This window comes from Mastigoproctus giganteus, chromosome 9 (assembly GCF_048544385.1).
Source record: "Mastigoproctus giganteus isolate SK-2022 chromosome 9, ASM4854438v1, whole genome shotgun sequence".
Classification (NCBI taxonomy): Eukaryota; Metazoa; Arthropoda; class Arachnida; order Uropygi; family Thelyphonidae; genus Mastigoproctus; species Mastigoproctus giganteus.
The window spans coordinates 63,781,458-63,807,205 of record NC_143583.1 but is presented as its reverse complement, the minus strand read 5'-3'; the positions used below and the strand labels follow the sequence as shown (position 1 = coordinate 63,807,205).

At 38.1% G+C, this 25,748-nt stretch overlaps 1 protein-coding gene across 1 annotated transcript in view; it reads right to left on the bottom strand.

The window, feature by feature from the left end:
- Positions 1-25,748, bottom strand: part of mgl (low-density lipoprotein receptor-related protein megalin) — a 1,043,262-nt gene that overhangs the window by 210,051 nt on the left and 807,463 nt on the right. Inside the window, exon 61 of the mRNA XM_090381453.1 lies at positions 14,709-14,831. Within this exon, the coding sequence (XP_090237579.1) occupies positions 14,709-14,831 (123 nt within the window). The remainder of the gene's footprint in view (positions 1-14,708; positions 14,832-25,748) is intronic.

Sequence of the window (25,748 nt, the reverse complement as noted above, 5' to 3'; positions counted from 1 at the left end):
CAGACTGGTGCAAGATCTTATCTTAATTATCATCATCCGAATCTTCTGTGGATTTCTCCTTCTCAAAGTACTCTCCCTTGAACTTTACACACGTTTGCCACCATCGTACCCATGCATTAAATGTTTTTTGCAAGCCATTTTTTGAGAGGCTGCAAAGTGCTTCCATTTTGGCTCTGAGAGCATTGTTGTCGGATGAAATGCTTGCCTTTCAGAGCTTTTTTTCAGACCTGGAAAGAGGAGAAATCACATGGCGGCTAAGTCCCGTGAATAAGGGGAACGTGGCAGAACTCAGCACCTAGGGCAGTGATCACTACCTGCACAATATTAGCTGTATATGGGGTCTGGCTTGATGTATCTTAATGGAGAAATCACTTCACACCAGAAAGTTTGGTCACACTGGAATACAGCCGTCCTACCAAATCACTCATCACTATATGTTTCATTAATCTCTTTAACTGTTTCCAATGCATTTAAACCCCCATCTGACACAATAATGAATCACATATCGCTGTTCAATAGGTACATATGCCTGACATGATACTTTGTTTCAAAACAATCGTCAGTGACATACGCTAAAAAACCCTCTTCACGCAACACTAGCTCGACAAGTACAGGCAATGTGCACACAGAATCTGCTCGGTAGCGGTCAGAGAGAACACTTCTAGCAGCAGTTATTATTATTATTATTATTATTAGCCATATGGTGCAAGGAAGTTAGAGGCCTTTGCTGCACCAGCCAAAAAAAAAAGGGTTACCATAAGAGCTAGAGAGAGAGAGAGAGAGAGAGAGAGAAGTAGAAGGGAATTACTAATAAAGAATGATTATATCTAGCTCAAGACCCTGGGTGTGCCAAGCCCATACTCAACTGAAGTGAGTCCCTGGGATTAAATATGGAAAATTTGCATATTAAACATAAAATCTTGTACCAGTCCACGGATTAAATGATCACCTCTCATATTTAGTTGATAAAATTCAAACATTAGCATGAAGGCATTATTCAATTAAAGTTAGATCTTTATTTATCCATGAATTAAATGAATCTGAATAGCCTTTCCATTTAGCAAGATATTTATTTTGTTTTTTTCTAATAATTTTTTCTCTTTGATAAATATCATTTTGCTTATTATATTTTACTAACTGTTGTTCATAAGATGAACCTTGTATTTCTTCATTATTTAAGTCTTATATTATATCTAACAGACTTAGTCGTTAAAAAAAAAAAACTCACATCTGGTGAGTATGGGCTTGGCACACCCAGGGTCCTGAGCTGGATATCATCATTCTTCTCTTTCTTGGTGATTCCCTTTTGACTCTCTCTCTCTCTCTCTCTCTCTCTCTCTCTCTCTCTTAGGGTAACTCGGGAATTTTTTTTTTTGGCTGGTGCAGCATAAGCCTCAGGCTTCCTTGCACCATATAGCTGATAATAATAATAATAATAATAAATAATAATAAAACTTCAAAAATAACAAATACTTCCTCAGTAAAGTTAGGTAAATAATCCTTTATCAATGTGCCTTTGTATTTACTGATTCTAACCTTATCACCAATATGAAACTTGGGTTTAGATTCTGATAATTCCTTTTGTAAAAATTATTATGGACGGTTTTTTCATTTTCAGCTTTACTTGCTTCTCTAGGTTTCATTTTAATAAATCTATCATAAAAATTATTTGTAAAATAATAAGAGGAGTTTACCTCAAAATCAAAAACTTACATTAGAGTAAAAATAAATAATTAAAAACCAATTTAACACAATTCAAATTTTTTCATTCAAAAATTGTTTTGAATATTTTCGTTAGATTCTTTTTAATTTTTAATTGCATTAAATTGATTTTTAATTGTGTTAAATTTATTTGAATTGTGTTAAATTGGTTTTTAGTTATTTATTTTTTACTCTAATGTAAGTTTTCGATTTTTTCGTTTTACTTTCTGGAGAGTATCATACAGAAGTGTTCTACGTACTATATTGAGGTAAACTCCTCTTATTATTTTACAAATATTAATATCAACGTAGAATGTACTGAGTATTACAGCTCTTAATTCATACTAGATAAAAATTATTATAACTTGAAATACATCTATCCACTTCCTAGTATTATTAGCTGTAAAGTATTTCTACATTTTTGTTTTCAGGGTTCTGTTAAATCATTCTACTGTTTGAGCTTTTATTTCTATATTCTCAGTAGTTAACCCATTCAATGTTATTTTTTTTTTAAAGTAGTTGTGTTTGTTTATTTATAAATTAAGTACCTCTATCAGTCTGTATTTTTTCAGGAATTCGTTCTGCAAATATAATCTGAAAAGCTTTTGATATCACCTATTTTATTTTTAATAGGTATAGCCAATGCATACTTTAGAAAACATGTCTATGACTGTTATTATGTAGTTAGTGTTATTGTTAAATGATTTGTATTCTTGCAGATCAACTAAGCCTGCTTGAAACTGATCATTTATATGACTAACATAAACTCTCTTTCTCTTAAATTTTCTTTTCACAGGTTTATGTTTTGTATATTCATATTGCTGATGTAAAAATTCTTTTATTTATATTTTAGATTATTAGATTTCTTTTTCTTTGTAATTCTAAAATACCTGAATAGCCTCTTAAGGGATTATAATACAGATTCTTTAAGCTATCATTTAAAAAAAAAAAAAAACTTTTCTTTGCTCCACATACACTACAAAATGATCAGTATAACAATAATCACTTCAAGTATTTTGATAGTCATGAATGAAAATTAATGTTTCCTAATGGCATTTATGAATTATATTTCTTTAATGATTTTTTGAAACTTCATTTTGATTCAGAAAAACCACCTATTGTTTTTGACAGTAATTTGTCTGTGGGAAGATTCTTAGGTAAATTAGATGAAGGTTATGAAATTGACTTTTCAGAAGGGAAGTTATATATTGTGTTAAGGTTTGAACAAGGGGTATATAAAGATAGAATTAAATGAAATTGCTTTTTTTAACTCATGCTACCATTATAGGGGACCTCAACCTTCCTCTGCCAACTGCTGTGAACAATTATAGAGCATTCTATGAACAATTCTCTTTTTTCAAATCTTTAGAGTGAATATTCCACTGCCAGGCAAAATCAAAACTTGGACTTAGTCTTTAGCAATGATATTGTGGATGTAAAATTCAACTGTCATTCTTTCTTGCATTCAAATCCCAAACTGCTCTCTTTCTCTCTCTCTCTCTCTCTCTCTCTCTCTCTCTCTCTCTCTCTAGCAACTTAAAATTAATAGTGCACCATCCAATACAAGAAATTCTTCTGATATGATATGAAATGTAAATAAAATAAAATTAAATATAAATTGGTGCTCTTAAATTTTCAATTCAGATGCTTCTATGGGCTATTTTAACAAATTCTACCCATTCTGGAGGCAACCATCTGGCTAACTGGTTAGCATGTATTTCAAATATAGCCAAGTCCAAACTAATACAAATCTCCACTTTCTCTAAATGCTGCTGGAATTCTACTTTGTTGCAAGCAGTTAGTAAAAATCTTGAATACAAAAATTTAAGATTAACAGAGAAAATTATTATTCAGATTTATGTCAAGAATTAAACAGGCTGAAAAAAAGAGGCATTCACTTCCTTTGTTTCCTTTTGTTACTTCTAAAAGTAAAAGAATTTTTGCCAAACCTCAGTGTGAATATTATCATTAGTATTAGTAGAGACATATTATGTAAGAAAGCAAGCTTATACAGGATCAGCCAAAAAAAAAAAAAAAAAAACAAACCCCTTCCCATTTCAACCATCCATTTACTCAAAATGTTTGTATAGTTCTGCCTTGAATTTATTTAAGCTGTCAATTTCTACAACTACAGATGGAAGTTTGATCCAGAAATCGACCACATGCAACCATAAAGGCAAACTTCTACACATCTATTCTATAACCATCTTCCTTCAATTTGATTTTATGTCTCCTCAGGCAATTAATCTGGGCAAGAGGCAGAATCCCATTAGCATTGAGCTTGCCCAAACCATTCAAGGCCTTATACACCTCAATCACATTACCTTGCAGGTGCCTAGTCACCAGACACTGTAATTTGCAAATCTAAAGTCTTTCTTCATAAGAGCAACCCTTTGTTCCATTCACTAATCTTGTTGCTCTTCTCTGTACTCGTTCCAGCAGCTCTACACCCCTCCTGAAATGAGGTCTACAGACCTGTATACAGTACTCAAGGTGTGGCCTGACCATTGCCTTATACAAGGGGATAATCACCTCTTTTTCCCTGCTAGAAAAATTCAAGTATATTATTGACAAGACGCCATGAGCTACTCTTGCAGACTGTCTGCACTGCTGAGATCTGACTTCATATCTGACTGCACAATTACCCACAGGTCCTTTTCATGCTCTACCACCTTTAGTATAGTACCACACAGTTGATATGTTACTCTGAGGTTACTGTTACCCATATGGGCGCATTATAGCCTTAGATGCTAATGCGCCAATAAAATTCAAACCAAACAAACAAACCCATATGCAGTACCTTACATTTGTCAAGGTTAAACTTCAGTTGCCACCTCTCAGTATATGATATCAAAATTATTTTTTGCATCCAGTTCCTTTGTGACTACATCAGAGTATCCAATCAAATCGGTCAGACAAGAATTCCTCTTAACAAACCCATGCTGTGTCCGAACTATAACTGAAGTGTTGTCTAGATGATCCTGCAGTGCTTTTCTTTTATTATTATTATTAGCCATATGGTGCAAGGAAGCCTGAGGCTTATGCTGCACCACCAGTGCCTCCATTAATTTCCCTGGAACAGAAGTTAAACTAACAGGTCTGTAATTTCTTGTGTCGCCCTTTGATCCTCCTTTGTGAATTGGGGTCACATTTTTACATCTTCAGTCCATGGGTACCTCCTCTGAGTCAAAGGAAGCTCTTATAAGTATGGCTAAGGGTTTTCTTACTTCCTTTGCTACCTTTATGTTTATCTTCAACAATTTCTCCTCCACTTTGCTCTCAGTTATTAAAAAATCATTTAACTTGCTACCATAGTTTAATACACCTCTGGTCCTTCAAACAGGCCTCTGAGGTTGGGTATATTCATACTGTAGTTTTTAGTGTTTTGCACCAACCTTGCGTAGAAATAAAAATAAAACACCAAGGAAACTGAACTTTTGATAACTGTGTTTATAATAAATTACAATAACCTGTATTTACAATAAATTTAACTTTACAATAAACTATACATATGGATTATTAAAATCTGCTACATTACAATCAATAAAATGCATTAAAATATACTAGATTAAAAGCGATAAAAATCGTAGCTTTCAAAGGCTCCAGCCTTCTTCTTCAGCGGTGTTTTCTTGTTCTGCAGTACATCTTTAAATATCAGTAGGTTAATGGTACTCCTCACGTGTTTTCATTCACACGTGTTCCGTTCTCTTGCGTTGTGGAACCGGAAGTAGCTCGAGCGGAAGTCATACGGAACCGTTCATCCCTTCTGAGGATAGTGGTCTCAAAGATGGGATGAATCCGCGTACCTCTATCTCTATTAATGTTAATTGTAGAACAAATCCGCAAACTCTCGAGCCACTTACGGTCCCAGAACTTATGCGCCCGATCGGTGATGATAGCATCGTCCAGGGAGATCTGGTGTTGCTTCTCCCAAAAATGCTCGGCCACGGCGGACTTGCCATATTCCGCATTTCTTATTGCCTTAGTGTGTTCCCCCAGACGATCTTTAAGACGCCGTTTTGTTTCCCCTACATAACATTCCCCACAATCCGGGCATCTAATGCTATATACGACCCCACTTGTGTTCTCTTTTTGAATGGGGTCTTTAACCTGAGACACGATTGTGTGCAGCCTCCGCCCTGGAAGCTGCACACAACGTGTCTGGTACTTTCTTAGTATTCTAGCTATATGATCAGTCAAACCCGGATAGTAGGGAATGTATGCAGTGGCTATTGGTGTAAAAGGCTCGCCTCTCCTCTGATTTCCTTTAACATATTTCTCTATAATCCTCTGGGGGTAACCACATTTTGCAAGATCCGTCGTGACCCGTTCATACTCTAACTTTCTATCATCGGAGGTACTGCAATGTGATTTTGCTCTATCAACTAAAGTTCTTATCACACTGTTCCTACGATGGTTGGTCTGAGCTGAGCTGTAATGCGAATACTGCCCTTTACACATGGACTTCCTATATACCCTAGTCTTTAGCTGTCGATCTTCCCTACAGACCAACACATCTAGGAACGGCAAAACCCCTCCTTCTTCCACCTCCGATGTAAATTGTATGAATGGGGAGAAGTCATTTAAGATGTTCAACACCTGATCTTCACTCCCCTTCCGAATAATTGAAAACGTATCATCCACATACCTTTTCCAGGGGCGCATAGGGAGAATACTAGCATTAAATATTCTGGCCTCGAGCTCCTCCATAGCTAAATTAGCTATAATTGCGCTAATGGGGGAGCCCATGGCTGTACCATTAACCTGCTTATACATAGTATTGTCAAACACCATAGTGGTGCTTGAGAGGCATAACTCTATTCCTTTCTCAATATCCTCCAGCTTTAGCTGCGTTCTAGTATTTAGGGTGGTGTCCCTCTGTAACGTCATGTGTGCACACCACACCCCATGCTCAATCGGAATACATGTAAATAGCGATTTCACGTCGAAAGAGATCATGATTTCATTCTCTTCTATGGGTTGGCTTCTAATAAACTGCACAAATTCTTTACTATCTTTAATACTGTATTCTGAAGATCAGAGTGAAGATCAGGTGTTGAACATCTTAAATGACTTCTCCCCATTCATACAATTTACATCGGAGGTGGAAGAAGGAGGGGTTTTGCCGTTCTTAGATGTGTTGGTCTGTAGGGAAGATCGACAGCTAAAGACTAGGGTATATAGGAAGTCCATGTGTAAAGGGCAGTATTCGCATTACAGCTCAGCTCAGACCAACCATCATAGGAACAGTGTGATAAGAACTTTAGTTGATAGAGCAAAATCACATTGCAGTACCTCCGATGATAGAAAGTTAGAGTATGAACGGGTCACGACGGATCTTGCAAAATGTGGTTACCCCCAGAGGATTATAGAGAAATATGTTAAAGGAAATCAGAGGAGAGGCGAGCCTTTTACACCAATAGCCACTGCATACATTCCCTACTATCCGGGTTTGACTGATCATATAGCTAGAATACTAAGAAAGTACCAGACACGTTGTGTGCAGCTTCCAGGGCGGAGGCTGCACACAATCGTGTCTCAGGTTAAAGACCCCATTCAAAAAGAGAACACAAGTGGGGTCGTATATAGCATTAGATGCCCGGATTGTGGGGAATGTTATGTAGGGGAAACAAAACGCCGTCTTAAAGATCGTCTGGGGGAACACACTAAGGCAATAAGAAATGCGGAATATGGCAAGTCCGCCGTGGCCGAGCATTTTTGGGAGAAGCAACACCAGATCTCCCCGGACGATGCTATCATCACCGATCGGGCGCATAAGTTCTGGGACCGTAAGTGGCTCGAGAGTTTGCGGATTTGTTCTACAATTAACATTAATAGAGATAGAGGTACGCGGATTCATCCCATCTTTGAGACCACTATCCTCAGAAGGGATGAACGGTTCCGTATGACTTCCGCTCGAGCCACTTCCGGTTCCACAACGCAAGAGAACGGAACACGTGTGAATGAAAACACGTGAGGAGTACCATTAACCTACTGATATTTAAAGATGTACTGCAGAACAAGAAAACACCGCTGAAGAAGAAGGCTGGAGCCTTTGAAAGCTACGATTTTTATCGCTTTTAATCTAGTATATTTTAATGCATTTTATTGATTGTAATGTAGCAGATTTTAATAATCCATATGTATAGTTTATTGTAAAGTTAAATTTATTGTAAATACAGGTTATTGTAATTTATTATAAACACAGTTATCAAAAGTTCAGTTTCCTTGGTGTTTTTATTTTTATTTCTACGCAAGGTTGGTGCAAAACACTAAAAACTACAGTACACCTCTGGTATTCTCCTCCTGAATAACTTCTCATGCGTAAATGTAGATACAAAAAACTCATTTAGTTTGTTAGTTACCTGAGCAGGATCATCAACAGTTGAACCATTGATATTTTCCTATTGAGCCTCAAACTTGATTGAAACATCTAAAAGTCAAAAATTCTGATTACAGAAACGCCTGCCTTTTCTCCATGAAAGGATTCGGTTCTTGCTAATAAGTTCAGCCAAAAAAAAAAAAAGTCTTTATTAAGCCTTTGTTTAATAAAATTTTATTGAGGTAATTAATTCCCTTTCTTTTAAAGCGATAACAGGTGTGGATGGTATCCCACAGTTTGCCTTTGAAACTGCTAGCTTCTACTTGGTAGATACTTTTCTTAGAATTCTAAATAGGCGCCTTTCTTCACCTTTTCTTCCAGATTATTTGTGCAAATATAGAGTGCTTTCCATTCCCAAATGCAAAACTGTCACTTTAGTTTCTCACTTAAGACCTATGACTCATAATAATTGAAATGCAACACACCAACCGTATAACTAAATTTTATTAAAATAATAAAAAAAAAAACAGATAAAATTTAATTAAAGGACCTATCTCAAATGCCTCATTTTTTCTAACGATTGAAAAAAAACAAAAAAAAAACATGCTTTATTTTCTAATTCCACAAATGAAGTGGAAGAATACCATTAAAATCAGGATAATTCTAAATCTCCACTATGCAAAAATAAAAAGATCTACAATAACTTGTCTGAATAGTAGTAATGGCAAATGATGCATAAGAGCAAGCTTATATAGCATCAGCCAAAAAAAAAAAACACCATTCACCCATCCATACCCTCTAAGAATTTGTCTTGTTCTCCCTTGAATTTATTAAAAACATCCACTTTCACAACAACAGATGGAAGCTCGTTCCAACAATGAACCACTCGCTGGCTGAAGGCAAACTTCTGCACATCTATAAGCAACCATCCTTTCTCAACTTGAATTTATGCTCCCTCGTGTGTGTAGTCTCAGCAAGTGGAAGAATACCATTAACATTCAGCTTACTCAATCTATTCAAGGCTTTAAACACCTCAATCAGATCTTACTGCAGGTGCCTGGTCTCAAGATGCTGTAATTTGCAGAACTCAATCCTTTCTAGATAAGAGCATCCTTTTGTTCCTTCACCAGTCTGGTTACCTTGCGCCTCCGTAGCCAGGTGGGCAGGAGCAGCAGTGCGTAGCACACGCTTCTTGATTAGACCAGGGTTTGAGCCCCCGTGACTACCAAATACGGAGGATGCAGAAAGGTCAAGGAATGATCACCGCATATCCTCGGAGCAATATGGCCTTGGTTGCTAATGCTGCTAAAAACCAAAAACAACAACAACTGGTTATCCTTCTCTTCACCTGTTACAGCAGTTATACATTATTCAAGATGCAGCCTAATCATGGCCTTATACAAAGAGATAATCACCTCCTTATCCCTGCTAGCAAAGTTTCTGTATATCATTGACAAAACCCCATAAGCTGTCCTGGAAGTATGTCTGCACTGCTCAGTGAATTTCATGTCAAACTGTGCAATTGCCCTCAGTTAATAGAACAGGGTTGATAAGTTTCTGCTATGCATGTGCAGTAACTTGCATTTGTCAATGATTTTTCAACTGCCATTTCTCAGCCCATCGACCCAATTTTCCTAGATTTTTTTGCAGTAGCTCAACCTGATGACTGTCATTAACCACTCTGCCAACCTTTGTATCATCTGCAAATTTAGACATTAAGCCTGATATACCTTCATCAATATCACTGATAAATATTGAAAGCAACAATGGATCCAGCACTGAACCCTGGGGAACTCCACTAATAACATTAGTCCACAAAGAGCAGTGTCCATTGATAACCACTCTCTGTCTCCCATTTAACCATCCCTTTATCCATAGCAGTAACTTGTCTGTAGTGAGTTTCTGAACAGAATTTATTATTCTTAGCAATCTGGTTGTCAATTGCATAGAGTTTTCTTAGACATCTGCAATGCATTTGATCTAGTCTCAGCTTAATAAGTTTTATTGGAAATTTATTTTCACATCTCTAGACTGCTGTTGGCCTCCTTGAAAATTATTCTACAGTCCAGGTGAGCTTCATTGAGTTGCTTCCAATGAAGCTCATATTCTGAGAACTGCAAGAAACAGTCAGATCATCAACATAGATATATGAGTTTATTGTGTTTGGAATGTTTTTGGTTATATGATTTATTCTTATTGCAAATAAGGTGGCACTTAGAAAGGGCCTTGTGCGACTCCTTCCTGTAGTGTATAGATTTGTGAGAGGACTTGCGAAAAGTGAACTTGAAAGGATTTATGCTGAAGGAAGTTTTGTATGAAGAATGATAAGGGCCTCTTGGGTCAAGGGAATGGAAATCTCTCAAGATACCCATTCAAAGGCTTATTCTATATTAAAGTATACCATGATGAGATTCTCATTTTGGATAAGCTTATTCTGGGTGTTGGATTCAGCTTTGACCATGAGATCTGGGGATGTTGAATTTTTCCTTAAATCAAATTGATTATCAGAAATTACATTTTGGGACTGAAGGTGAGAAGTCAGTCGATGGTGTATAATTTTTTTTTAATCTTCTGAAATTATGGATCATATACAGTCAAGGCAGATCAGATAACTGTGAAAAACTAGGGCATTTGCAATCTCTGCAGGAGCAGAAAGCTTCTGCCCATTCCAGTTGAAAAGTGGAAAGGATAATGCAGGAAATTTGCCATTTAGTTGCTTTATTTTTACATCAGTGTTTTTATTAATCGAGTTAGCAAATCAAATCCATTAGACTCTTTAAGCTTTCTTCCTGATGCATCAGGCCTTGGTCCTAAGTCTCATAATTTATAAGATTGGTGGTTTGCAGAATAGATCTCATGCTAGGTTTTTTATTTTTTACTTTTTGCACTCTTACAGACTTTGTTCCACCATTAATTTATAGTTCCATGGTTGCTTGAATGTGATTGCAGGATGACTTGCACTGCTTCTATTGGAATGAGCAGCAGCCTGGAAAATAAGATGCAGGATATTTCAGAGACTGCTGGGAATCATTGGGGTACAAGTAAACACATGGGTTGTGTTAGGGTGGCTAAGAGGAAGAGCAGGTGCATGTATACTTGCGTGTACACCAATGCTAGGAGTCTAGTAAATAAATTTGATGAATTTGAGGTATTGCTCAAAACATCAAAGGCAGATATTGTTGGGATTTCAGAGACGTGGTGTCACACAGATATAAGGAATGCAGAACTGGAATTTGGGGAATACAATGCCTACAGAAAGGATAGACAGGATAGGAAGGGGGGAGGGGTTATGCTATTAGTTAAGAAACACATAAAATCCAAGGAAGTGAAGCCAGTCGACATCGCTGGACAGTGCACTGTCGAGTCAGTTTGGTGTGACATAAGCATTGGGAGATCAAAATTGAGAGTAGGAGTGTGCTAGAGGCCTAATGACTCTGATGAGTATAATAAGAAACTGTACAGAGAAATAGAGTGGGCCAGTAAATCAGAGAGTCTTATTATGGGGGATTTTAATTTCCCAGATATTGACTGGAATTTGGGGGCTGGTCACTCACACACTAGCAAGGCTTTTGTGGATTTATTGGATGATTGTTTTCTACATCAGCATGTTCGGGAGGCAACTAGAGGGACTAATACTCCTGATTTGATTATCAGTAGTGATTCTTCATGCATTAAGAATCTGCAGATAAATGAACCACTAGGTGGCAGTGATCACAGTGTTCTGAAGTGGGATTTACTCAAAGAGGTAACTACCATTAGGGGTAAAGGGAAGGGGTATTGCTTTCGTAAAGGCGACTACGGTGGACTGAGACAGTATTTAAATTCTGGGACCAACTGATGATGTTACCAACAGCAAATTCAAAATGGGAAGCATTCAAAGAACTCATCTTGGAAGCTACTAGGCTTTACAAACCAACTAAGAAATATTGTTCAAGGTTTAGGCCTAAATGGATGTCAGATGAACTAATGAGGCATATGGCAGAGAAGAAAAATGCATGGGATACATACAAATTAACACGTGACACAGAAGCCAATGATAGATACAAGTTGATCTGTAACCAAGTTACAAAGGAGGTTAGGCAGTCGAAGGCAGATTACGAGAAATCCTTGGCAAAGGATGCGAAGAAAAACAGCAAAGAGTTCTTTACTTATGTAAACTCTAGAAGGAAGGGGATGAATCAGATTGGTCCACTTGATATTGATGGGTCAAGTGTTGATGATCCTGCTCAGGTAGCTAACAAACTAAATCAATATTTTGCATCTACATTCACACATGAGGAGTTATTCAGCGAGGGGAATGCCAGAGGTGTATTCAACTCTGGCAGTAAGCTAGAGAATCTTGTAATAACTGAGAGTAAAGTGGAGGGGAAATTGTTGAAGATAAACACAAGAAAGGCACCTGGGGTGGATGGGATCTATCCAGTTATATTAAAGGAGGCAGCAATGGAAGTAAGCAAACCCTTAGCCATAATTATGAGAGCTTCCTTGGACTCAGGGGAGGTACCCATGGACTGGAGATGTGCAAATGTGACCCCAATTCACAAAGGAGGATCAAAGGCTGACACAAGTAATTATAGACCAGTGAGTTTAACTTCTGTTCCAGGAAAATTAATGGAGGCACTGGTTAAAGAAGCACTGCAGGATCATCTAGACAAGACTTCAGTTATAGCTCAGACACAGCATGGTTTTGTTAAGGGAAAGTCTTGCCTGACCAATTTGATTGGATACTATGATGCAGTCACAAAAGAACTGGATGCAGGGAATAACTTTGATATTATATACTTGGATCTTAGAAAGGCTTTTGATACTGTTGCACATGGAAGACTGCTGCACAAATTGGAGCAGTGTGGCATTGGAGGCAAATTGCTGCTATGGATAAAGGGGTGGTTGAGGGGGAGAAGACAGAGAGTGGTAATCAATGGACACTGCTCATCGTGGACTAATGTTATTAGTGGAGTCCCTCAGGGTTCAGTATTGGGTCCTTTATTGTTTTCTGTATTTATAAATGATATTGATGATGGTATATCAAGCTTAATGTCCAAGTTTGCAGACGATACGAAGGTTGGCAGGGTTGTCAAGGACACTACTGACACTATGCTGCTGCAACAGGATCTGGAAAGGTTGAGCAGATGGGCTGAGAGGTGGCAAATGAAGTTTAACATTCACAAATGTAAAGTACTACATATGGGAAACAGCAACCCCAGAGCAACGTATCAACTCTGTGGTACTACACTGACAGTGGTAGAGAATGAAAGGGACCTGGGGGTGGTTGTGCAGGCAGATATGAAGTTCTCTGAGCAGTGCAGACGGGCTGCAAGAGTAGCTCATGGTGTATTGTCAATGATATATAGGAATTTTTCTAGCAGGGATAAGGAGGTGATTATTCCCTTGTATAAGGCAATGGTCAGGCCACACCTAGAGTACTGTATACAGGCCTGGAGACCTCATTTCAAGAAGGATGTAGAGCTGCTGGAACGAGTACAGAGAAGGGCAACAAGATTAGTGAATGGAACAAAGGGGTGCTCTTACGAAGAAAGGCTTAAGTTTTGCGAATTACAGTGTCTGGAGACTAGGCAGCAGCGAGGTGATCTAATAGAGGTGTACAAAGCCTTGAATAGTTTGAGCATGCTCAGTGCTGATGGGATTCTTCCTCTTGCTCAGAATAATCACCTGAGAGGGCATAAATTCAAATTGAGGAAAGACAGATGTAGGATATATGTGCAGAAATTTGCCTTTAGCCAGCGGGTGGTTGGTAGGTGGAACAGACTTCCATCCCTTGTCGTGGAAGTTGATAGCCTAAATAAGTTTAAGGCTCGGCTGGACAGGTATTTCGAACGAACAGAGGGGTGAAGTGAAGTGGTTATTTTTTATTTATTTATTTTACTTTAATTTTTTTGGCTGATGCTGCATAAGCTTGCTTTCTTGCATCAAATGCCTCTACTAATGCTAATGCTAATGCTAATGACAGTAGACACAGCTGCTGTTATTTGATTTATAATATGATCAGTGACTGTGTGTCAATTAGACAAGATTTGATGATCTAATCATCAAAAGATACATGGCATGTTTACTTTGACCAATCTGCTTTGGAAAATTTCCATTTTATGTAGATTTCTGAGGCTATGGGGTGCATATTTTAATTCTACATATTAATGAATAGTGATCACTAATAAATGGATCGTCAAGAGCTTTCTAGTTGACCTTAGGAAAGAGGGTTGGAGAGAAGATAAAGAGATCATATGCAAAAGTTGTTCCTGTAGAAAGATATATGTAAGTTATCAAGTATTTAGTATTATGGTTAGATTTTGTATGTCAATGAGCATTTCAATGAGTTGGCCTTGTCTGCACTGGGACAACCCCACAATAGATGGTGTCCACTGAAGTTACCCAGCGAACATAAAGGGGTTGACAACTGTAAAATAAGATCTTCAAGTTTAGGAATGGTACAAGGATGACTGGGTGGCAGGTAGACTGATGAAGTTTGAGATTTAAATAACTATTAGCATTACATAAGACATTGTTTTAGGAATTATATTATGCAAAAGTAAATTTTCATATTCTATCAGCATAAACAGATATAGTCTTATATATTTTGAAGGATAAGCAAATAAAAACAAACAAAACAAAAATGTAATCAAGTAGACATATTTTCTTTGAAAAAAATAGAACAAATTATTTTACTAACGACAATCAGTGGCATTCTCATCTGAACCATCAGGACAGTCATTATCGCCGTCACACTGCCAAGATGCTGAAACACATTTACCAGTAGCATGGCACTTAAAACTATGTTCTCCACAAGGCAAATCTAAAAGGAAAAGAAAATTTATCAGTGTATGGTCAGACATTAAACAGCTTATTTGATTTATGAAATGTCTATTTCTGCCATTTGCTATCAGAAAAACTGAAATTCTGTATCTGTTTGAAAAATAAATGACCTTATCACTTTTCACAGAAATTACAGTCTTACAAAGTTTCAAAAAAAAAAAAAAAAAAAAAACCAACATAAATTTGTTTTGTAATCAAAGGATGGAATATTAATATTTATTGATTTTAAGATATAAATATAATTGAGTTGTTATACCACTGGGTACCTAAACACCCACTGATGAAGGGCCTAATAGCCCCAAACCGCCATCTGGGTGGTGCTGTCCACCGAGAATAAGTAAGGATTTGTCTTCTCTAATGGGAAAGGGTTATTTATTTGAAGAAGTACAATGATGGGCAACTTGTTGTGAAGAGAAGATATTCGGAATATGAGATGTAGTGAAAACGATGCCATTTCATCAATTTTGTGATTTACTATGTACAGAACTAATGCATTGCACTAAATTTATACATAAATATATTACAATATATGGCCGAAAGGGTTCCTTCCTGTGGAATACTGGTTGAAATACTTTCATTATGCATGTCTAGCCCAACAGAAGGAACAGTGACCTGTCAGTGAATGAGACTCTAATAAAGTGGAGGAGATCACCTGAAATCACACAGAACTTGTTAAGAAGGGAAAAAATTCTGGGAACAGTAACTGAATCAAAGACAGCAGATAGATGTCCAGACAGATAATGTCAAGATAAATAATGTTGTTGTTGTTGGGTTTTAGGCACATCAGCAACTTAGGCTATAATGCACCATACATGTTATGTCTCTAAATTGTGTGTGTTCTGTGGTTGATTTGCTGTTTGTGGAGATTCCTTCTTTCCATAGTGTATATTTGGAAGCTCAACAGATCTGGAAAGATCTGCTGAGCATTCACCCAACAGATCTATAAACATGTAACATGTTTGTAGATTTGTTGGGTGAGGATAGGAAGCATTGCTTCTTTGTATAAGCTTTAAAAGAGAAGAGGAGATAGAGATGAGATGGAAGTCTTTAAGAGCAAAAGAATTTTTAGTTTTGGGAACCTTGTATTGTAGTCAGGACTGAGGAAGTAACTGCTCTTTTTCAAGCACCTACTGGAAATAGAGGCAATGGGATAGCAAGCTTGATGACAAAATTGGGAATAGAGTCAAAGCCAATTACAAAAGATAAAGGTAGCTAGTTAATTGTCTTTTTAGATGCTGTGTTTTAAAGTTAAAGGAGCTGATGGGACATTTAGGATAGCTGTTCTGTAGCCACTACGATGAACCCATCAGGCACTGCCCTCTGAATAATAAAGCCTAACAAGTAACTCATGATGACATCATGGAGAGGCAATAATTTGATTCTTATTGCATGGAGGCAATATGAATTCCCTTATAAACATGTAACATGTTTGTAAATGATTTCTTATAATGAAATATTTAAAGTACTTTTCCATTTAATTGGATTACCTAATTATAAAGGAAATATAAACGATGCCATTTCATCAATTTTGGTAATCCAATCTTATTTTTCTATAAATAATTTGCAATTTTTTGCAACATGCTATTATTTTTTTATTCTATATATAATAAAATTATACTATATATAATTTTTATTCTCATAAAGTTGAAAGCTCAGTCCTTTTCTTTGCTAGTTTTTTTCTCAACATTAGTAGTTAATTTTTGTAATTTCCATAATAATTAAAAGGAGGAAAACACAGAATACACAAATTTACTTTATTGATAATTCCTTTACAAAAAACTACCTTCATGTAGTTTATTACAGAGTCACATTGTTGAAGTAATCACACAAATGTAATACATTTATTGTGACAGGAATTAACGTAATTTTAGCATTAGCAAAGGCACATGATGCAAGAAAGCAAGCTTATAAAACATCAGCCAAAAAAACCACCCCCTATTTCACCCATCCACTCGCTTCAAATGTTTGTCAAGTTCTGCCTTGAATCTATTTAAGCTATCAACTTCTACAACAACAGATGGAAGTTTGTTCCGGCAATCAACCACCCGCTGGCTAAAGGCAAACTTCCGCACATCTATCCTACAACCATATTTCCTCAATTTGAATTTATGCCCTCTCAGGCGATTATTCTGAGCAAGAGGAAGAATCCCATCAGCATTGAGCATGCTCAAACCATTCAAGGCTTTATACACCTCTATCAGAGGTGTATAAAGCCGCCTCCTTTGCCGCCTCCTTTAATATAACTGGATAGATTCCATCCACCCCAGGAGAAATTAACAATTTCTCCTCCAATTTACTCAGTTATTACAATATTATCAAGCTTACTGCCAGAGGTGAATAGACCTCTGGCATTCCCCTCTCTGAATAACTCCTCACGGGTGAATGTCGATGCAAAATATTCATTTAGTTTGTTAGCAACCTGAGCAGGAGCATCAACAGTTGAACCATCGATATCAAGTGGACCAATCTGATTCATCCCCTTCCTTCTACAGTTTACATAAGAAAAGAACTGTTTACTGTTTTTCTTTGCATCCTTTGCCAAAGATTTCTCATAATCTGCCTTTGCCTGCCTAACCTCCTTTGTAACTTGGTTACAGACCAGCTTATATCTGTCACAGGCTTCTGTGTCACATATTAATTTATATGTATCCCATGCATTTTTCTTCTCTGTCACATGTCTAATTAGTTCATCTGACATCCATTTAGGCCTAAATTTTGAACAATATTTCTTTGTTGGTATGAAAAGCAAGTCTAGTAGCTTCCAAGATTAATTCTTTGAATGCTTCCCATTTTGAATTTGCTGTTGATAACATCATCAGTTGGTTTCACTGTATAGAATTTAAATACTGTCTCAGACCACCGTATTCACCTTTACGAAAGCAAATACCGTTCCCTTTACCCTTGATGGTAGTTTACCTCTTTGAGTAAATCCCACTTCAGCACACTGTGATCACTGCCACTTAGTGGTTCCTTTATCTGCAGATTCTTGATGCATGAAGAATCATTACTGATAATCAGATCAAGAGTATTACTCCCTCTAGTTGACTCCTGAACATGCTGCTGTAGAAAACAATCATACAATAAGTATGATTGTTTTCTAGTTGTTTGTTGATAGCCTAAACAATTTAAATTTGTTTAGGCTATCAACTCAAACAACAAGCGATGGAAGCCTATTCCACAAACCAACTGCCCGCTGGCTAAAGGCAAATTTCCGCAAAAGCCTGGCTGTTGTGAGTGACCAACCCACAAATTCTAGTCAATCTCTGGGAAATTAAAATCCCCCATTATAAGACACTCTGATTTACTGGCCCACTCTATTTCTCTGCACAATTGCTCATTGTCCTCATCAGATTCATTTGGCCTATAACACACATACTCTCATTTTTCCTTTCCCAGTGCTTATGTCACACCAAACAGACTCAACATTGCATTGTCCACCAACATCAACTGGATGCACTTTCTTAGATTTTATGTGTTTCTTAACTAACAGCATAACCCCTCCTCCCTTCCTGTCCTGTCTATCCCTTCTGTACACATTGTACTCCCCAAATTCCAGTTCTCCACTGCTTATGTTTGTGTAATGCCATGTCTTTGATATCCCAACAATATCTTCCTTTGATGTCTTGACTAGCACTTCAAGCTCATCACATTTAGCATTAGCATTAGCATTAGCATTAGTAGAGGCATATGATGCAAGAAAGCAAGCTTATTCAGCATCAGCCAAAAAAAAAAAAAAACCACTACTCCCATTTCACCCCTCCGTTCATTCGAAATACCTGTCCAGCTGAGCCTTAAATTTGTTTAGGCTATCAACTTCAACAACAAGCGATGGAAGCCTATTCCACAAACTAACTGCCCGCTGGCTAAAGGCAAATTTCCGCACATCTATCCGACATCCGTCCTTCCTCAATTTGAATTTATGCCCTCTCAGGTGATTATTCTGAGCAAGAGGAAGAATCCCATCGGCATTGAGCATGCTCAAGCCATTCAAAGCCTTATACACCTCTATCAGATCACCTCGCCGATGCCTAGTCTCCAGGCTCTGTAATTTGCAAAACTTAAGCCTTTCTTCGTAAGAGCAACCCTTTGTTCCTTTCACTAATTTTTTGTTGCCCCTCTCTGTACTCGTTCCAGCAGCTCTACATCCTTCTTGAAATGAGGCCTCCAAACCTGTATACAGTACTCAAGGTGTGGCCTGACCAATGCTTTATACAAGGGAATGATCACATCCCTGTCCCTGCTAGAAAAATTCCTGTATATCATTGACAAGACACCATGAGCTACTCTTGCAGCTCGTCTGCACTGCTCAGAGAACTTCATATCTGCCTGCACAATTACCAAGGTCCTTTTCATTCTCTACCACTGTCAGCGTAGTACCATAGAGTTCATACGTTGATCTGGGGTTACTGTTACCCATATGTAGTACTTTACATTTGTCAATGTTAAACTTCATTTGCCACCTCTCAGCCCATCTGCTCAACCTTTCCGGATCCTGTTGCAGCAGCATAGCATCAGTAGTGTCCTTAACAACCCTGCCAACCTTTGTATCGTCTGCAAACTTGGACATTAAGCTTGATATACCATCATCAGTATCATTTATAAATACAGAAAACAATAATGGACCCAATACTGAACCCTGAGGAACTCCACTAATAACATTAGTCCACGATGAGCAGTGCCCATTGATTACCACTCTCTGTCTTCTCCCCCTCAACCACCCTTTTATCCATAGCAGCAATTTGCCTCCAATGCCACACTGCTCCAATTTGTGCAGCAGTCTTCCATGTGCAACAGTATCAAAAGCCTTTCTAAGATCCAAGTATATAATATCAAAGTTATTCCCTGCATCCAGTTATTTTGTAACTGCATCATAGTATCCAATCAAATTGGTCAGGCAAGACTTTCCCTTAACAAAACCATGCTGTGTTCGAGCTATAACTAAAGTCTTGTCTAGATGATCCTGCAATGCTTCTTTAACCAGGGCCTCCATTAATTTTCCAGGAACAGAAGTTAAACTCACAAGTCTATTAGCATTAGCATTAGTAGAGGCATTTGATGCAAGAAAGCAAGCTTATGCAGCATCAGCCAAAAAAAAAAAAAAACCCACTTCCACTTCACCCCTCTGTTTCAAAATACCTGTCCAGCTGAGCCTTAAACTTATTTAGGCTATCAACCTCCACCACAAGGGATGGAAGTCTGTTCCACCAACCAACCACCCGCAGGCTAAAGGCAAATTTCCGCACGTCTATCCTACATCTGTCTTTCCTCAATTTTAATTTATGCCCTCTCAGGTGATTTTTCTGAGCTAGAGGAAGAATCCCATCAGCATTGAGCATGCTTAAACCATTCAAGGCTTTATACACCTCTATCAGATCACCTCGCTGGTGCCTAGTCTCCAGACACTGTAATTTGCAAAAATTAAGCCTTTCTTCGTAAGAGCACCCCTTTGTTCCATTCACTAATCTTGTTGCCCTTCTCTGTACTCGTTCCAGCCGCTCTACATCCTTCTTGAAATGAGGCCTCTAGACCTGTATACAGTACTCTAGGTGTGGCCTGACCATTGCCTTATACAATGGAATAATCACCTCCTTATCCCTGCTGGAAAAATTCCTGTATATCATTGACAATACTCCATGAGCTACTCTTGCAGCCCATCTGCACTGCTCAGAGAACTTCATATCTGCCTGCACAACCACCCCCAAGTCCCTTTCATTCTCTACCACTGTCAGTGTAGTACCACAGAGTTGATACGTTGCTCTGGGGTTGCTGTTTCCCATGTGTAGTACTTTACATTTGTCAATGTTAAACTTCATTTGCCACCTCTCAGCCCATCTGCTCAACCTTTCCAGATCCTGTTGCAGCAGCATAATGTCAGTAGTGTCCTTGACAACCCTGCCAACCTTTGTATCATCTGCAAACGTGGACATTAAGCTTGATATACCATCATCAATATCATTTATAAATACAGAAAACAATAATGGAACCAACACTGAGCCCTGAGGGACTCCACTAATAACATTAGTCCACGATGAGCAGTGTCCATTGATTACCACTCTCTGTCTTCTCCCCCTCAACCACCCCTTTATCCATAGCAGCAATTTGCCTCCAATGTCACACTGCTCCAATTTGTGTAGCAGTCTTCCATGTGCAACAGTATCAAAAGCCTTTCTAAGATCCAAGTATATAATATCAAAGTTATTCCCTGCATCCAGTTCTTTTGTGACTGCATCATAGTATCCAATCAAGTTGGTCAGGCAAGACTTCCCCTTAACAAAACCATGCTGTGTCTGAGCTATAACTGAAGTCTTGTCTAAATGATCCTGCAGTGCTTCTTTAACCAGTGCCTCCATTAATTTTCCTGGAACAGAAGTTAAGCTCACAGGTCTATAATTACTTGTGTCAGCCTTTGATCCTCCTTTGTGAATTGGGGTCACATTTGCATATTTCCAGTCTATGGGTACCTCCCCTGAGTCCAAGGAAGCTCTCATAATTATGGCTAAGGATTTGCTTACTTCCTTTGCTGCCTCCTTTAATATAACTGGATAGATCCCATCCACCCCAAGTGCCTTTCTTGTGTGTATCTTCAACAATTTCTCCTCCACTTTACTCTCAGTTATTACAAGATTCTCTAGCTTACTGCCAGAGTTGAATACACCTCTGGCATTCCCCTCGCTGAATAACTCCTCATGTGTGAATGTCGATGCAAAATATTCATTTAGTTTGTTAGCTACCTGAGCAGGATCATCAACAGTTTACCCATCGATATCCGGTTGGCCTGCTTCCCTAAAATCCACTCATGCACACCTTCTCGATGGTAAGCCCTGTTACGTCACTTAGGTGGCAACGAACGTGTAGAGTGGTTCTCTTCAAGACGCCTGGTCAGCGTGAAGAGGAAAAAACCAAACCCTCCAGCAATGAGAGCACAACAATACAAATGGCCCTCAGTCCCCAGCAGCTTTCACTCTCCCTCTTACGGCAGCGAGAGGATCAGAGTGGAAGCAGAGGGTGCTAAGAATCTCTGGGTACGACCAGGCTGCCATGCACGGAAATTGAACTTGGCCTGTTATAACGTACGATCACTCATCGGTGAAGACAGGATATTAGAACTGGAAAAGGAATTAGAAAATGTGAATTGGAATATCATCGGTTTGGCTGAAACAAGAAGAAGAAATGAATCACTTATAAGTTTATCAAGTGGAAATCTGCTGTACACCAATGGAAACAGTGAAAGGAGTGAAGGTGGAGTTGGGTTTCTGGTCCATAAAGATTTTAAAAACAACATTTTGGAATTCAAGAGTACATCACCAAGGGTGTCGAGACTAATACTCAAGATTTCTAAGAGGTACAAGCTAAAGATTATAATGATTTATGCACCAACATCGAGCCATGATGATGAAGAGGTTGAAGAAATGTACACTGAAATTGAGAGTCTTGTAGATGAGCAGAAAACCCACTACACTATTATCATGGGGGACTTCAATGCTAAGGTTGGAAAAAGGCAAAACAGTGCAGAAAGAGGAACTATAGGAAATTTTGGAATTGGTGAAAGAAATAAAAGAGGTGAAAGACTTGTGGAATTTGCAGAATCTCAAGGAATGTCAGTAATGAACACTTTTTTCAAGAAAAGGGTGAACAGAAAGTGGACATGGAAGAGTCCAAATGGATTAACAACTAATGAAATCGACTTCATCCTCACTAACAGAAGATATATTGTGAATGATGTTGCCATCCTGAATAAGGTAAATGTTGGAAGTGATCACAGAATGGTAAGATGTACACTTGATATAGATGTAGGAAAGGAAAGGAAAAAACTGACTCGAGTAAATAATACAAAGGTCTTTGAAATAACAGAGGAGGAGAAAAAGCAGTATGTACTGGAACTTAAGAACAAGTTTGAGCTTCTGCAGATTGCTCAGGACCAAGATATCGAGGAGGAATATTACAACTTTCTGAAAGTGATAAAGCCCAAGAAACCTATAGGGAAACAGAAATCCAAAGAAGAAAAAATTAGTCAAGAAACACTTGTCATGATGAACCAAAGACGACAAATGAAGAGCAAGAAAAACACTGACAGGGAGAAAATTGAGTATACTGAGTTATGCAAAGCCATTAGAAAGAGACTCAGAGAGGACATAAGAAGATTTAACACAAGAAAAGTAGAACAAGCATTAAGGGAAAACAAAGGATTTAAATCAGCAGCCATGAGCAGTAATACAGAAAGACAAATGATACTGAAACTGAAGAATAGCGATGGTGTACTTATAAACAGCAGAGAAGGCATAATTCAAATAGCAGAAGACTACTATAGAGAATTATACAAGGAGCGAGGGAATGATACCAGCAGTGGGGAAGATGGATTGCAAAGTAGCAACACATACGACATACCCGATATTCTTCCTGATGAGGTAGAACATGCATTGAAGAAAATGAAGAATCGGAAAGCCCCGGGGGAAGATGAAGTTACTGTAGAGTTGTTAAAATTGGGAGGAAGAGACATAACACAAAAACTGGCAAGGCTCTTCACAAAGTCCATTAGAAAAGCGGTGAAGCCTAAGCAGTGGAATAATGCAATCATAGTTTTGCTGCATAAGAAAGGAGATAAATCAGAAATTGGAAATTATAGACCAATTAGCTTGTTATCCCATATCTACAAGTTGTTCACAAGGGTCATTACTAACAGATTAGAAAGAATACTTGATGAGAATCAACCGAAAGAGCAAGCTGGCTTTAGGACAGGATTCTCAACTATGGATCACCTTCACGTAATATCACAGCTAATGGAGAAAGCAAATGAATATAAAACACCATTATGCCTGGCATTTGTGGATTATGAAAAGGCATTTGACTCCATACAGCATAAGGCAATGTTTCGGGCACTGGAAAGACAAGGCATAGATACTCCATATATTATGATTTTGAAGAAAATATATGAGAGTGCTACATCCTTTATTAGACTAGACAAAGACAGTAGCAAATTTAAAATCGAGAAAGGAGTTCGACAAGGAGACACAATATCTCCGAAGCTGTTTACTGCTGCCCTTGAGGAAGCTTTCAGAAGATTAGACTGGTCGCAGAAAGGAGTCAATGTGAACGGAGAGTACCTAAACCATTTACGATTTGCAGATGACATTGTGGTCATAAGCCACGATCCCAAAGAATTAGAGGAAAATCTTAATCAGTTATGCACAGTTAGTAAGGATTTTGGACTAAAGATGAATATGTCTAAAACAAAAGTAATGATGAACAAGTATGCCACGGAAAGGGAAATAATGATTGAAGGAGTAGTAATTGAAAAGGTGGAGTCATATACTTATCTGGGACAAGTTATTAGCTGTAATAATGATAAATGGCTGGAAATCAAGAGAAGAATAAATTTTGGATGGATAGCATTCAGGAAATATAGTCACATACTGAAGAGCAATATCCCAGTTTGTCTGAAACGTAAAATAATGAATCAATGTATACTCCCCACCATGACTTATGGAAGTGAAACTTGGGCACTCACCAAAAGAACGGAACGAATCATATTGGGAATCAGACTCTTAGATAAGAAGAGAAACACATGGATTAGGCAGCAAACTCAAGTAAAGGACATTCTTATCAAAACTAAAGAACTAAAATGGTCTTGGGCAGGACACATAGCTCGAAGACATGATGACAGATGGACTAAGAAAATAACAGAATGGTACCCAAGAGGAGCTAGAAGAAAACCTGGAAGACAAAGGCGGAGATGGATAGATGAAATTCATGAGTTTTCGAGTAGTAAATGGATGGCCAGTGCTCAAAACAGAAGGAACTGGAAAGTTGCTGGAGAGGCCTTCATCCTGCAGTGGATTGAAAATGGCTGATGATGATGATGATGATCGTGTCTGGGCAGAATTGCAGACACTTTCAAATTCAACCCTAATTCTCGGCTTTTGTTCAACAGTGACCTGTACTTGTTAAGTAATTCTGCCGGTCTCCTGCTCTTAATATTATTAAATAAATCTTTATTTGTCCTACCAAATTTAAAATATAGGTGTACATTGGTAAGTGACAAATTCCCTTCACGGCAGACAATGCCACGGAATAAATACACCAAATTAATCAGAAAATCACAAAATAATGTTATACTACTAAATTTAAATCAAAAGTTTTAGAAAAACAATAATTTCAAATATTAGTGCCAACGTGTACAACTATATCACCTTTTGTGCCCTTAAAAGATGATATTCGCTCTACGTCATCAACCTTTGCCCCTGGCAGACATACCCTGGTCCTGTTCCACCTATCTTTTTTACAAAGCATGTTCCCCGTTTCCCTGACAATAGAGTCACCAACAACTACTAGTTCCTTCGGGACCAGCGCATTCTGCCTTGGGGGTTGTCTCTGTGTCACGCGATGCCCAAGTGCAAGCTCTGGCGTTGATGTGGGCAGCTGAGAGCTTGATGGGCCCCTCAATTTAGTTTCTTCGAGGGCATCCACCCTGTCCTTCAAGCTCTCATATAGGCCCACAAGAACGCCGAGTTGTTGCCTGATATCGATACACTCCTTGCATCGCGCACACACAAAGACATCCCCCTTGGCAGTATCATGTCCCGTACCCGATTGCTCTGCAAACATCAAGCAAACAGTGCATTTTATAAGGCTGTGAGTCAGAGGACAACTGCCCCCCTCAGTTCTGCTCTGAGCCACAGCACTTCCATTAGCTTGAGCCTTTTGCTTTGCTGCTCTGGTCTGAGTCATGATTCTATTAATTTATTAATTAATTATAATTAATTATGTTATGTTATTAATTATGTTAAATATAATTAATTATATTACGTTTGTAATCTAAGTCGTTATATGTATTTATTTAAACGTACAATTTAACTGCTAACGAAGTTCAACTAACGCTATCTAGTACGGTATATAACTA